We start from the raw sequence: 15,784 nt of genomic DNA on the forward strand, positions 1-15,784 counted from the left end.
AAGTAACATTGTATTGTAATAGGAAATGTATGTAGCTGTGACTGGACCTCTTCTGTGCCACCATTTGCATGGTTTGCATTAAAAGGAGTCTGTCAGCAGGAAAATCCATATCAGACTAATGACAGTGCCTTGTAGAGCTGCTTCTACACTTTTCAAAGATGTCTGTCTTATTCTGCCATACAGCTCCATTTTAATGAATCTGCATTTTATTATCATGCAAATTAGCTGGAACGAGCTTTAGGGGCCTTTCTTCTCCTACTAGGCCTTGCCTCTCTGCTCTAGATAACCAGCCCTAGCAGAAAACATACCCCTAAAGCCCTTTTCAGCTAATGTGCATAATAATAATATGCAGACTGTCATGAAAATGGAGCTGCGTGGCAGAATAAGAGAGGCATCTATGGAAAGTGTAGAAGCCGCTCCACACGGTAATGTCATTAGTTTGATACTGAATTACCTCCTGACAGACTCCCATAAACACTAGAAGCTCTGTGTCACACGTTGTGTTTCTCTGTTTTTTCCTTCAGTGTGCATTTGCAAGAAAAATCATCGCATTTAGATATAAACTTGTACCTGGCCCTGCAAGAACATAAAGCGCTTATCACCGTTTGGAAGTTTATACATGCACACCCTATATATGCCTTCCATGTGTCTGTTGTCAGATGTTGAACTTTCACTTGTATTCCCCCCCCCCCTTAATGGAATCTTAACTACAATTCACTGAAGTGTGCAGAGTATATATGTATAACATTTTAGATTTACAGTGCACTACTGCCACCTAGTGAAAGCAGATGATACTGCAGGAGTCATCCTGAGAACAGCAAACCCCGCACTTCACTTCAGTTAAGGAATGTTTTTATATACACTTCTGGCAATGAATGATGCTTCGGTGATATGACAACCTGCCTCTTGATCAATCAGTTCACGACCGGGCCATTTTTCACTGTTAATGACCAGACAGACATTCAGATTTCAGTTAATACAGATAAAAATGTTTTTCAAATAATTTCCTCACCATTTCTTTGGTTATTCTTTTTTTTCTGCTTTAATGTCATGTCCCTTTGTAAGGTTTGGTAAGGTTATAAAAGATGTTTGAGGGCATTTCACTTTACATTTTTTTTTTTTTTTTAATTGCTGTATTAATCTTGAAACTGGGGTTGACATACTAGCTTCAGTTACAAGTGGAATAAAGTCTCCTGGGTCTTACTGCAGAGATTATCTTGGTTTACTAAGGTCCAGGATCTTCTGCAGTTACTTGGTGATCACATAATCTTCATGACAGGGCAGGAATTGTAATGGGTGGATCCTGATCTGTATAAACAGTGCTCAGGAAGACACAATCTGTAATAAAGGGTGCCTGTCTTTTCTGTGGAGAAGCCAGCTGTCGCAGACAGTTCCCTTCTTGCAGTTTCACAATCTCTGTGTGGCTGCAGATTTTGCAATGACCATCTTAAACCTCCTCCCAGGGTAATATACTGAGCACCCATACCTTGTAAGCTGTACAGTGGTCAACAAGCAGTGAAGGCTGATACAACTGTGATTTTGCAGGTGCAAAATCTGTCACTATAATAACCTATTGACTTAAAGGTTAACCGCTTCCCAGCCTGTGCCATTTTGCAGACCTGCTGTATATTTACCATGCCCTTCCCCAAGCTATTGTGGGGTCCCTGTTCTGCCAAGGGAGCAGATATGGATGTAACTATCTGCTGCTGGTCTGTGTGCCAGTGTGAGGACCTGATTGTTTCAGCCCCTGAAAATGGCATCTGGAAGAGAAGAAGTTAATTGCAGTCATGTTCTGAGCTGCAAGATCATTGTGACTGCCAACTTCCTGCAGCAGTGATGAGTGGTGACTACATCTAATACAAAGACATGAAGTGCCAGTGCCCCAACACAGGCTTCCTGTATCTTTTATAATACCTCCCCCCACCACCACCCTTATTCCTCTTCAAGAAAGGGAAACAATGCCTCTGTTTGCTGCCCTCTAGGGGTAGCTCTCTTGAACATCATGCCTGACTTTTCAACAAGCCTTTATTGCAATGATGCAGGATTTTGCCAAGTCAGTATCCCAGCTGTAGACAGTGCTGTTTTGATCTGGTTGGATCTCTTCAGCACAGAGTAGGGAAAACTGACTTGGCAGAGGTGAGACTTCCCCAGAACCTGGTCTAGAATTCTCTCACCTCTGCGAAGTCAGTTTTCCCTATGCTGTGCTGAATAGATCCAACCAGATCTAAACAGCGCTGTCCGCAGCTGGGATACGGGCTTGAAAAAAATCCCACATCATTGCAGTAAAGGCTTGTTGGAAAGTTAGGCATAATGTTCGAGAGCTACCCCTAGAGGGCAGCAAACAGTCACTGTTTCCCTATTTACATCTTGGGAAACAGGTTTGCATATTTTTCCAGCAATCCCCCCCCCCCCAGTGGAGCTAAAATGGCTTTTTGTAAGACTCCATACGCTTGAGAAGGTAGTCTCTCCTTAGAGAGTGACATTATTCCCAGGTGTTAACTATAGTAATTTGCACTACTCCTATATCTATATAATAAGACTATGAAAAGAAAAAAAAACTATGGTGCAATTGCTTTTTTCTTCTGTATACAAAAGTAGTAAACCTTAAAGGGGCTCTATCATTGGGAAACGTCATTTGTAACTAATCACATCCTTGCATAGCCTTTAGAAAGGTTATTCCACAACTACCTTTTGTATGTAAATTGCCTCAGTGGTTTCTGAATTAGCCCATTTTTATTCATATGCTAATGAGCTTCCAGCCAGCACAGGAAGTTCCTAGCAGCACTCATCTCGGCTATTCTCTCCTATCTGTGTGTGCAATCAGGAAGTCAGCAGCATGTATACACCCATAGGAAAGAATAGGCATAGGGTGCACGATCAGACTTCCGGGGTGCACCGACAGCCTAATTAGCATATGAATAAAAATGGGCTCATTCAAAAACCACTGAGGCGATTTAAATACAGAAGGTAGGTATGTAATAGCCTTTCTACAGGCTATGCAAGGATGTGCTTAGTTAAAAATGACTTTTCCCAATGATAGAGCCCCTTTAAGACCAGGGCCCATGTAGCATAAATGTCATAGTATTTTACAGTACCTGTAAAGTGGAGTTGTGGCGAATCCCATCCACACATTGCATAAAAAAATTGCAGTGGAAAAGCTGCAATTTCAGAAACACTTACGTTTTTGTAAATCGCAACATATCAATTCTACCTACAGAAATGGTGGCTTTTTCCGTATAGGTATAATAGGGTCAGAAAGAAAGAGGGAAAACTCGGGAACTTCCTGTGAACGGCACTGTGGGAAAAACTGATGTGTTGCTGCCACAGTTTTTCACGCAGTATATTTTGGCTGCAGCCTGCTTTGTGGGGCTTTAGGCTAAAGGGGTTTAAAAAGGGTTAAAATATTTGTGACCTATCCTAAGTTAACTGGAAGGTTACCCCTAAATAGTAATCTAAACATTGCAACTAAGGATGATTGCAAAACAGGATGATATAAATAAATTAAATATAAAAAAAAGTCATGGCTGACAGCATGCAGATGACAAAATCCTAAAAACCCCTGTGGTCTTTGAAGAGAGCCTGTCATTGGCCTTTATGGAACAGTGCCAACATAATACATATTACCCTTTATAGTTGCTTAGACCTCATCACTGAGTCTTAGTCTTGGGCTCATCTCTTGAGCTCTGGGAGATCGCATATAGCTTTTTGGGGAAGGTCACCTCTGCTTCTCTGCGCATGCAACCGGGGTCCAGCACGTGTTCACTGAAGCTGAAGTGTACTACCCTGGCTGTTTTGAAGAGCTGTATGGGAGTTGGGAATGTATAAAATTGTTTTCTTGCTTAATTTCAGCCATGGATAGCCTAGTAGCATTAGCGTAGCGATACTTGGCAGTCCATAAGGACCTATGGATGGTTTTGCACCCCAGATAGCCTTTTGAAATTGCAGCAAAAAAAAAAAAAAAAAAAAAAAAATGGATGTGATCATCATGTACCTCCATTATGTTGAGAGTAGGTGGAAACTACTATATGATGTCATGTTATGGCGGCGGGCCAATACTAATTTTCATTGGAATTTGAGTTGCATGCCCCCCTATATGGAATATTAATGTATAATATAATTATAAATATTTTTCAGCTTTTCATAAGACATGTATATTTTTATTGTAACAGGCTCTGGAAGATGATCTAGAACAGAAGAAGCAAGAGCAGGAAATGTTTTTCCGCATGAGCCAGGAGGCGGCAGGACATAATGGAACACCTCAGAAACCTGCCAAGTTCTATGCCTACGGTTCAGCTGAAGCTTCATAATGATGAGAAATATGCAGACTTTAATACCCATCTCCAGAAAGATCTGGAAATGGTTTTGTTACAACTTTGCCAATGAACTATCTTTGCACTTAATGTGCAAGTAAAAAATATGAAGGAACACCTCACACCCAAACATGTCAGAAAGCGGAGTGAGTAGTGTGCTGTTACCTGGTATCTTGGAAGTCCGAGGACATTAACGTTCTAGAAATGCCATATCCATAATTAGAAAACATAAAGCTGCCTTTACTTGCACATAAAGCAAGGGGAGTCGACCATAATAATGATACACTATCTTGGAAAGTAGTGATGTTATTTGTATGGCAAACGACTAGTATAGCTGTCATCTGAACCGGAGGCTCCTATAAATTGTGTGCCAAACAATGTTCTCCTCATGCATGGGACATCCCGGAACAAATCTACAATCTGCTTTTCCCTTTAGTGTTTGTATATTTGAGAGCTTCTTTCTTTTCACGGTGCCTCCATGTATAACCACATGGCCTTCCTATATGTTCCTTCTACCTGTCTTTCACCATGTGTGTATGGCTCTTGCTTAAAACTCTGGCTCTTAAGTACATAATCTAAAGCACTCCTTGCACTTGGTACATCACAGCATAGCAACACACATGAATGCACCTGCATTATCCACCTATAGCTTGACCTGTATTTACTGTGGATTTTGCAGACTTATGGGTATTTAAAAAGTAAACATTTTATTAAAAGGCCCTATCACCTCTCCTGACATGCCAGCTTTAGCAAATTCTTGCCTTCCCAATTGTAAAAATTCATAGAATATATTTTCTTAGGACTCTTTGACAGTACAGTGTGCAGTTCCTCTGTTACTCCTCTCAAAAATGGATGAATGAATTGACAACTGGCTGTTATCAGTTTGGGTGTGTCAGGTTCGGTTCACATCTGCGTTCAGGCCATTCCGTTCCCCTTTCCACATGAATAATGTAGAGAGAAGTCCTGCAAGCAGTCCTAAGGTAACCACTTTTTTTATGCGGATTAGGTTTCCGTTTCGGGGGTACCCAGGCTGACTACCCAAACAGAAACCCATGCGCAGATGTGAATCAGGTGTCACTGTATACTTTGACAGTGTCCTATCAATGCTCACTATACAAGACTTTATAGGGGGACACAGAAAATGTCATCAGTATCTGATCGGTGAGGGCCCAACACCTTGAGCCCACACAGACCTGCTGATCTGACTACCCCCAAGCACTAGAAGCTATAAAATTAGACGGGTAGGGAAGGAATTCTGCTTGTATTCAAGTGACTGGAGCGGAGCTGCAGCTCTGTCCACTCTATAGCGGTGGCACTGGGGAACTGCAGCTCTGTCCACTCCATAGCGGTGGTACTGGGGAACTGCAGCTCTGTCCACTCCATACCGGTGGTACTGGGGAACTGCAGCTCTGTCCACTCTATATCGGTGGCACTGCAGAACTGTGCTCCTTTTACTTGAATGGGAACAGAATGCTTCTGCTCCCTGCCCACTGCTATAACTTCTGGCACTCAGAGGCAAGCGGATTTATGCAGAATCTCTATGTTGGACCCCACAAATTAGATATTGGTGACCCCCTCCTGTGGATAGATCATTGGTATCATTTCATAACCTTTCAGGAGGAGTAACAGTGGAAAGACAAAATGCAGAGTTATAAGAAAAGACAAGTTTTCCTAAAACAGACATGTCAGGAGTAAATGATAGGTCCACTTTAAGATTGAAGAAATAGACAGATCTTCAGCACGTTTACATAATAAATAAAGAAGAAATAATAAATGTTGCACTACCGATTCAGATTTGATGCGCAATGGGAGAGTTCTACCAAAAGCAGAGCAAAAAAAGTTTGTTGTCCATAGCCACCCATCGGATGCTTCCTTGTTCTTCTCATAGCAGATGGCTTGTCATAGAGGTGACTGCTCTGCACTTCTCTTGCACTGGTTTTCCTCAAAATCCCAAACAGGCTTTTTGGTTCCCTGTTAAAGCCCGAACAATGACGTGGAAAGTTGAGAATCTGAGAGAGCCGTGTAACCAAGCCAAAAATAATCTCTTGTTGGACTGTTAAATTATATAGTGACAAGTTTGGTGGATGTCAATCTAACACACAGAGGTTCTGTTAGGACAGTTGGGGTGTAATATAGGGTTTAACCTTTGTGGACTTGAAGCCGTGTATCTGGTGCACTTACTGGTGTAGCAACTGATAAGTAGTGACTGCTGGCCAGTCTTCTAGTGGGCACTTATATATTACATAGACTACCATTGGGCCAAACATGAGCTAACAATACCCTGCAGGCTAATATTGTTTTTTGTCTTACATAGTTACATTCAACCTTTTGCAATAAAGTATCACGTTTGGCCTTGTAAAATATATTTGCATAGAAAGATATATAATCTGTTCTCAAACCGATATAGAGTCTTATAGTTTTCTGCAGTTGTGATACTTGAAAGTTGCATATCCTATTCTTAATTCCTTGTCGCTGCGAACTTCATTTCCAAGAAGTTTTTATAAGAAGTGCCCAGTGGCGAAGTGTATATGTTAATAATAACATATTTCCTCCATACTACAAGCTTATTTTCATATACAGTAACAGAGCAATGTTCTATATTACTTTAATGCAAATGTGTATTATTTTCCTAAGGGTTTTCTGCTATGGGTAAAACACTGTAAAATGTAAATAAGATTCTAATAAAATAATAAGAGAATAAATGTATAAACACAGGATTTAGAAATATTTCTTTGCATTTTATAAGAGTTGTTAAATAAATTCACCATTGCTAGATATTCATTACATGAGATGTTCTGGGATTTTCATACTAAGGGTAACCTGTCACATGGAAAATGATGTATTAACAATAGGCAGCAAGTTATAGAGCAGGAGGAGCTGTGTAGATTGATGTATAGTTTGTAGTGGGGAAAGATTTAGTATAATCTGTCATTTCTCCATTTAGATCCCTGCTCTTTCTAGGATGACGGGTCAAGGAGGCGGGCCTACTAGAGACAGCCTTCCTATTTATGCTTATGATGTCATATATATATAGATGTCAATCACCAATAAGACCGCCCCCTTGACTACTCAACAGAGATTTCTATGGATAAATGAAAAATTATTGAAGTTACTGAATCCTTTCCTGCAACTTATACATGAAACTGATAAGCAAATCCTGCCATATAACATGCTGCGGGCAGACTAGAATGTATTTTTCATGTAACAAGTATCCCTTTAATATTTTTAGGATTATTCATCAATATGATATCAATTGGGTTACAACTTTTGGCACCACTGATTTTATATTGGCTGTACCTGGCACTACATCCAGCCTACCTTGCACAGGCACTACAAAATATATGTCATGATGAGGAGACTGCATCACTTGCGTAGGTACCCAGTCTTCCTCAAGCAGATCATCCATCCAGGGAATGCCCCAGTGGTTGGATATTGTTGGCCTCTTCTTTAAAAAATAAAATAAAATTCCAAAATTCTCTTTAGGCTGAGGCCCACATTGCAGAAACGCAGCTTCTTTGTTACAGATCTTCTGTGCTTTTTTTTTTTTAATCCAAAGCCGGGAATGGATTAAGCAGAAGGTAAAAGTATGAGAACTTCCTATATATTTCCTATATATTTTCTTTTGTAGTCATTCTTTGTTTAGCTCAAAAAACTGCAACAAAGTTTGCATTTTTTTTTTTTTTTTTTTTTTTTTAAAAAGTGGTGCCTCAGCCTAAAGGAATTGTCAGACTCCAACATGATTTCTTTGACTTTTAGTATGACCAAGAAATGATGTACCAGCACTGTCCTGCAATGCATTTCTTATATAAAACCTATAAGGCGAGCATTGCATTTATTTTTTAATTTTCTCCCCAAAGATGGCACAGCTGGAGTGGTAGCCTGTTACTGCAGCTGCTACTCACCTTGAGCTTTCTCTTCTTTTCCTTTCCTTTTTTTGTCTTATTACTCTATTTAAAGGGGTTGTCCCATCTCAAGGATCCTATCTCTACTGGTAGCTTATTTAAATTGAAGACTTTTTCCTAAATATATTGATGAAATACTGCTTTGTTTTCCTGCTATGTGACCTTATTCCTCCCATTGTTTACACAGTGTTGCTGTAACCTGGACTTATAGGACAAATAATGTCATTTTACTCACTGCTCTTGCTGGCAGGACAGTCATTCAGCTAATTTCAGTTTGCTGATAAAGCCCTATCTGTTATCTCTCTATGTAAACACATAGATGACACTGAGTCTGTTCTATACAAGCATCTGCATATTATCTGATCAGCATAAGTATTGTTTGTCCTTCTCAAGCCTGTTCAGCAAGGGGGGGGGGGGATGCAGGAAGTGAGAAGGAAAGACTGCAGGCAAAGCTGCAGAAACACTGAGATGGGAAAACCCATTTAGGCTGAGGCCCCACGGTGCGGAAACGCAGCTTTTTTTTGTCGCAGATTTTGTTGCAGTTTTTTCAGCCAAAGCCAGGAGTGGATTGAGTAGAAAATGGAAGTATAAGAACTTTTTATATAGTTCCCATTTCTTTTGTAGCCATTCTTGGCTTTGGTTCATAACACCGCAAGAAAATCTGCAACAAAAAAAGCTGTGTTTCCGCAATGTGGGGACTCAGCTTTAAGGGGCATTGCATTATGTATAACCATATGAGGCCTTGGACTTTTGCAGTACTTTTTGTTCTTTCACTAGGAGCTATTGTGTCTGGAGATCCTGTATGTAGCCAAGCTTCTTTTGTCTACTCAAGGGGAAAGCTGCTGTAGCTTAGGAACAAAGCAAGGATGCATGCTACTAGACCAGACATTCCCCAGGAAATAAGGAAGAAAACAAGAGGCTGTAATGCTGGAGGGCTAAGAGGAGATGTTATATACCTCTTCTACCCTCCATTATTATGGGCAATGTGAGATCTCTTGCAAATAAAATGGACGAACTGGAGGCACTGACCAGGCATCATCAGGAGTTTCGAGAGTGCAGCATGATGCTGTTTATAGAGACTTGGCTTACCAAAGTTACTCCAGACACTCTTGTTTCCTTGAATGGCTTTAAAATCCTTTGGGTGGACAGGACAAGGAAAATTGGTAAAAGAAAAGGAGTATGGCTGGTGATATTTGTGAATGATAGATCACCATCTATCATTCTAGGCACATTGTGATTAGGCATATTTCTAGGCACATTGTGATTAAGGACCAAACTTGCTGTAAGAAACAATTAGCTGTAAGCATGAGACCTTCCTACTTACCGAGGGAACTATCGCATGTGATAGCTGCACACGTCCCTTCTCTGCGAAAGCTGAAGCTGCCTGTGAAGTCCTACAAGCCGCAGTGAGCCAGATGCTATCACTACACCCCAAGACCCTCCTTCTTGTGTCTGGAGACTTCAACTATGTCTCTCGATCACCCACACTGCTCAGTTTCACAGTATATCACCTGCCAGACAACAAAACATTGGACTTGTTATTTTTCAATCTAAGGAAGGCATATAACTCATTAGCCCTACTGCCCATAGGAAGATCGAATCACAACCTGGTGCATCTGCAACCTGTTTACAAGACACTTGTACATGGAGAACCAGCTGTCACCCGCATAGTGAGGATATGGTCCGAGGAGTGTGATGAGGCTGTGAGGGATTGTTTTGACACAACTGCATGTGAAGAGCTGCAGGATTCCTATGAGGAGGACATGGAAGGTTTCACACACTGTATAAAGGACTACATTAATTTTTGTGTCGACAACACGGTACCCACAAAAGTGGTGAGGTGCTTCTCTAACAACAAACCATAGATTAACCCTGATATAAAAGCTCTTCTCAAGGAGAAAAAGATGGTATTTAGGTCTGGAGACAAGGAAAGACTGAAGGATGTGCAAAAGGAGCCAAGGCGTCAAATCTGGGAGAGAAATGCCTGTCTCCTAGGTAGGTGATGCAAAGTGGCTTAACAAACTAATTCATTCTTCAATAGATTTGATCACACACTAGCTCCTCTCACCCCAGCATATCATTCAATCCTCTATCCTGCACTGACCTCACCTCTTGCTGTTAGTTCTCACCTCCAGATCAGTAAATCCAGTAATCAGTCATTTGGCTATATGCTGATCTTCACAAATGCCTAGGTGAGAAAGGAACTCAGAAAGATCAAGATGGGAAGGCCGCAGGGCCAGATGGCATCAGTGCCAGGCTCCTTAAGACTTGCAGGAACCAGCTGTGTGTTATTACATATATGTCCAATATGAGCCTGAAGCTTGGAATGGTACCACAACTGTGGAAATCATTTTGTGTGGTACCTGTTCCAAAGACACCTTATCCGCCGGCCCTTAACGGCTACAGACCTGTAGCATTGACATCCCACTTGATGAAGGACTAAGAGAGATTGGTTCTCACACATCTCCACCCTCTCCAGTTTGTTTATCGGCTGGGCAATGGAGTGGATGATGCCATCATCCACTTTCTACAGAGAGCTCTGTCTCACCTGGATAAACCAGGGAACACTGTGAGAATAATGTTGTTTGATTTCTCCAGTGCCTTTAAACCATTCAGCCAGGGCTAGTGAGGGACAAGCTGGCCCTTGTTGGAGTGGACCATCACCTGTCCAACTGGATGCTAGACTACCTCACAAACCAACCTCAGTATGTGAGAGCCCGGGGCTGTGTGTCTGACGCCGTATTCTGTAATACAGGGGCACCTGAAAGTACAGTTCTTACCCCCCTCTTCTTTACACTGTACAGTCATGGCCAAAAGTTTTGCGAATTACACAAATATTATATTTTCACATGATCTGCTGCCCTCTGGTTTTTATGTGTGTTTGTCGGATGTTTTTATCACATACAGAAATATAATTGCAATCCTATTATGAGTAACAAAAGTTTATATTGATAGTTAGAATGAGTTAAAGAGGATCTTTCATCAGATCGGGCACATGCAGTTCTATATACTGCTGGAAAGCTGACAGTGCGCTGAATTCAGCGCACTATCGGCTTTCCCGATCTGTGCCCGGTGTAAAGCGCTATCAGTCCCGGTACCGTAGGGCTTTACAGTCAGAAGGGCGTTTCTGACACTTAGCCAGGGACGCCCTTCTGCCCAGCAGCACCTTTCGCGCTGCACAGTGTGAGCGGGAGGAACGCCCCCTCCCTCTGCTCACAGAGCTCGTCCATAGACGAGTGTTATCAGGAGCGGGAGGGGGGAGTTCCTACCCACAGCACAGCGCAATAGGCGCTGCTGGGCAGAAGGGCGTCCCTGGCTAAGTGTCAGAAACGCCCTTCTGACACTAAAGCGCTACGGTCCCGGGACCGATAGAGCTTTACACCGGGCACAGATCGGGAAAGCCGATAGTGCGCTGAATTCAGCGCACTGTCAGCTTTCCAGCAGTATATAAAACTGCCTGTGCCCAATCTGATGAAAGGTCCTCTTTAATGCAGCAAGTCAATATTTGCAGTGTTGACCCTTCTTCTTCAGGATCTCTGCAATTCTCCCTGGCATGCTCTCAATCAACTTCTGCAACAAATCCTGACTGATAGCAGTCCATTCTTGCACAATCAATGCTTGCATTTTGTTAGAATTTGTAGGTTTTTGTTTGTCCACCCGTCTCTTGATGAGTGACCACAAGTTCTCAATGGGATTAAGATCTGGGGAGTTTCCAGGACATGGACCCAAAATCTCTGTGTTTTGTTCCCTGAGCCATTTAGATATCACCTTTGCTTTATGGCAAGGTGCTCCATCATGCTGGAAAAGGCATTGTGGATCGCCAAACTGCTCTTGGACGGTTGGGAGAAGTTGATCTTGGAGGACATTCTGGTACCATTCTTTATTCATGGCTGTGTTTTTAGGCAAGACTGTGAGAGAGTCGATTCCCTTGGCTGAAAAGCAACCCCACACATGAATGGTTTCAGGATGCTTTACAGTTGGCATGAGACAAGACTGGTGGTAGCGCTCACCTCATCTTCTCCGAATAAGCTGTTTTCCAGATGTCCCAAACAATCGAAAAGGGGATTCATCAGAGAAAATGACTTTACCCCGGTCCTCAGCAGTCCATTCCCTGTACCTTTTGCAGAATATCAGTCTGTCCCTGATGTTTTTTCTGGAGAGAAGTGACTTCTTTGCTGCCCTCCTTGAGACCAGGCCTTGCTCCAAGAGTCTCTGCCTCACAGTGCGTGCAGATGCACTCACACCTGCCTGCTGCCATTCCTGAGCAAGCTCTACACTGCTGGTAGCCCGCAGCTGAAACACTTTTAAGAGACGGTCCTGGCGCTTGCTGGTCTTTCTTGGGCGCCCTGGAGCCTTTTTGCCAACAATGGAACCTTTCTCCTTGAAGTTCTTGATGATGCGATAGATTGTTGACTGAGGTGCAATCTTTCTAGCTGCGATACTCTTCCCTGTTAGGCCATTTTTGTGCAGTGCAATGATGACTGCACGTGTTTCTTTAGCGATAACCATGGTTAACAGAAGAGAAACAATGATGCTAAGCACCAGCCTCCTTTTAAAGTGTCCAGTGGTGTCATTCTTACTTAATCATGACAGATTGATCTCCAGCCCTGTCCTCATCAACACCCACACCTGTGTTAATGGAGCAATCACTGAAACGATGTTAGCTGGTCCTTTTAAGGCAGGGCTGCAATGATGTTGAAATGTGTTTTGGGGGATAAGGTTCATTTTCTAGGCAAATATTGACTTTGCAAGTAATTGCTGTTAAGCTGATCACTCTTTATAACATTCTGGAGTATATGCAAATTGCCATTAGAAAAACTGAAGCAGTAGACTTTGTATAAATTAATATTTGTATCATTCTCAAAACTTTTGGCTATGTCTGTACACTGCAGATTTTAGGTGCAATTCATCTAGCTGCTCCTTACAGAAGTATTCAGATGAAGATGACAGGAAGTACAGAGAATAGAACCAGGATTTTGTGTATTGGTGCCAGCAGAACCACTTTAGGATTTATGCTGGGAAGACCAAAGAGATGGTGGTGGACTTTCATAAGCGGAGATATGCTCCAAAACCAGTGGACATCCCGTGGACAGTCATTGGGATAGTCAATACCTATATCACTGATACGCAAGGTTTTGTTGTTTTGAAATGAATAGGTGTATCGGAATGATTTTTTTGCCCAGATTCCGAAAATGACCTTCAAAATTCCGTATCACGTCAGGTTTTTTCACAAATGATGGAAATGTGAAAATTAAAAAAACATAATTTTTTAATCACATTGATATATGACAACGTTTGTATCTTGTGAAAATCTTATCTGGAGGGACGGAATGATTGTGTAAGGGATAGATAAACATAAATACATACTCAAACAAGATATTAAGCACTATATACCAAAAAATTATTTTTGGTATATAGTGTATATAAAACTTAATGAAAGACAATTACACGTCATCTGACAGACTTTATTCAGAATATTGTAAATACATTTTTTTTATGTAAAAAAAAAAAAAAAAAAGTAAAATATTCTGAATAAGGTCTGTCAGAAGATGCGTAATTGTCTTTTATTAAGTTTTATATATTATTATTTTTTGATATATAGTGCTTAATATCTTGTTTGAGTCGATCAAGGCTTTGTCGGCACTGTGTGAACTTTTGATTGTATAAGTTTCTGCAAAACTTGTTTGAATAAATACAACAATGGAAATGCAACTTATTTATCTGTATGACGCCATGATTTGCTGCACTAACAAAAGCGGAGAATGAGAGAATGTTATTTTGGCACGGCAGTATGACTGATACCTCACGCCATCACTCCCTTCTTTCTATTGGTCACGTGGCGCCATTCTGGGGAGATCTAGTTAGTGCGAAGAAGGGACTGGTCGCATTCGGTTGTTTCTTTGTGGTGTGTGCAATGGCTTCACGTGGTTGTGTTAATCATCCAGATGTATTCTGCTACATATATGGCTGTTATACGACAGGAAAAAAACGAAGGCAAAATATTACGCCTTTCATGAAAAATGCTTATTTCCAATACTTCGGGATTAAAATAGCAGATCAGGAAAAAGTTTGATCGCCTCACAAAGTGTGCCGTGCATGTGTGGTGGGGTTGAGGAACTGGAAAAGTGGAAAAAGGGTATCAATGCCATTCGGTGTACCCATGGTGTGGCGTGAGCCAAAAAATCACAGTGATGTCCAATGTCAAGCCCTCAACAGACACCGATTCAGACGGTGATACAAGTGATGGGACGTACCAACCGGACAGTATGTTAGGTATATTTGCTTTTAAATATGTATTTATGTTTATCTATTCCTTACACAATCATTCCATCCCTCCGGAGAACATTTTCACACTTTACAAATGTTGTCATATAGCAATGTCATTAAAAAAAATTACGTTGTTTTCAATTTTCACTTTTCCATAATTTTTGGAAAAACCTGACGTGATACGGAAATTTGAAGATCATTTTCAGAATCTGCGGAAAAAATCCATTCAGATACACCTGTTCATTTGAAAACAACAGAAAAAAGTTGAAAAATTGCGTATCAGTGTAATTATCTGGGTGTGCGCCTCAATAAGAAGCTGGACTGGGCTGATCACCTGGATGTGCTGCATAGAAAGGGCCACAGCAGACTCTACCTGCTCAGGAGGCTGAGGGCCTTTGGAGTCCAGGGGACATCAGCCATCTTCTTCAGAGTGTCCTGCTGGGGGAGTAGCATATCAACCAGGGATTGGAATAGAATCAACAAGCTGATTAGAAGGGCCAGCTCTATCCTGGGGAGGCCCCTGGACCCAGTACAGGTGGTGGGTGATAGAAGGACACTGTCCATGGTGAGCTCCAGGCTGGAGAATAACTCCCATTCCATGTATAAGACCGTGATAGCACTGGGCAGTACTGTCAGTGACCGACTGCTTCACCCATGGTGTGAGAAGGAGCGCTATCAGAAGTCTTTCCTGTTCGCTGTGGTTAGGCTGTACAACCAACACCGAGCTAAGCGGAGATCATTCCATACAGAGAACTGAAAGATCCTTAAATTGCGATATCCATTCTACTATCCTTTGCTTTTTGATCTGTACCGACTGTCATTGTAATGCCTGTATCGTGGAGCTTTTGTAGTTTGTATTATTATTATATTATCCATGCTGCTGTAACACACCGACTTTCCCCATGGTGGGACTATTAATGGGTCGATCTTATTTAATACAGTATATGTACTGTATATGGAACTACGGTTTCAGGATGCAGAATTATCATTCACCACTTGGGGGCAAAGGAGAGTCAAATCAACAGTGTATGGTCTGAAAAGCAATGCTTCCTCCTGAAACCCACCCTTATTATGTTACAGCAGGAGAGTAATGTACAAGAAGCTTGGAATGTGCATCTTTTGTGAACTGGGTGTGTTAATTTGTGGGGTCATAGTGTTTCATAGGGCTAAAACCTCATCACATAGCAAAGTGTGTTCCTCTAACCTTAAGTCTGGCTCTCAAGTGCCTCATTAACCCACATAAGAACAGTTCATCTTTGTACTCGATCCCTGTGGTCTCCGCACAAATCAAAATGACTTCTCTGT

The 15,784-nt window shown here is 41.6% G+C and overlaps 1 protein-coding gene across 1 annotated transcript in view; it reads left to right on the plus strand.

The window, feature by feature from the left end:
* STK10 (serine/threonine kinase 10) overlaps window positions 1-7,001 on the plus strand; it is a 67,541-nt gene extending 60,540 nt beyond the window's left edge. Inside the window, exon 19 of the mRNA XM_075274707.1 lies at window positions 4,170-7,001. Within this exon, the coding sequence (XP_075130808.1) occupies window positions 4,170-4,307 (138 nt within the window). The 3' untranslated portion in view covers window positions 4,308-7,001. The remainder of the gene's footprint in view (window positions 1-4,169) is intronic.
* The last annotated feature ends 8,783 nt before the right edge of the window (window positions 7,002-15,784 follow it).

This window comes from Leptodactylus fuscus, chromosome 5 (assembly GCF_031893055.1).
Source record: "Leptodactylus fuscus isolate aLepFus1 chromosome 5, aLepFus1.hap2, whole genome shotgun sequence".
NCBI classification, from domain to species: Eukaryota; Metazoa; Chordata; class Amphibia; order Anura; family Leptodactylidae; genus Leptodactylus; species Leptodactylus fuscus.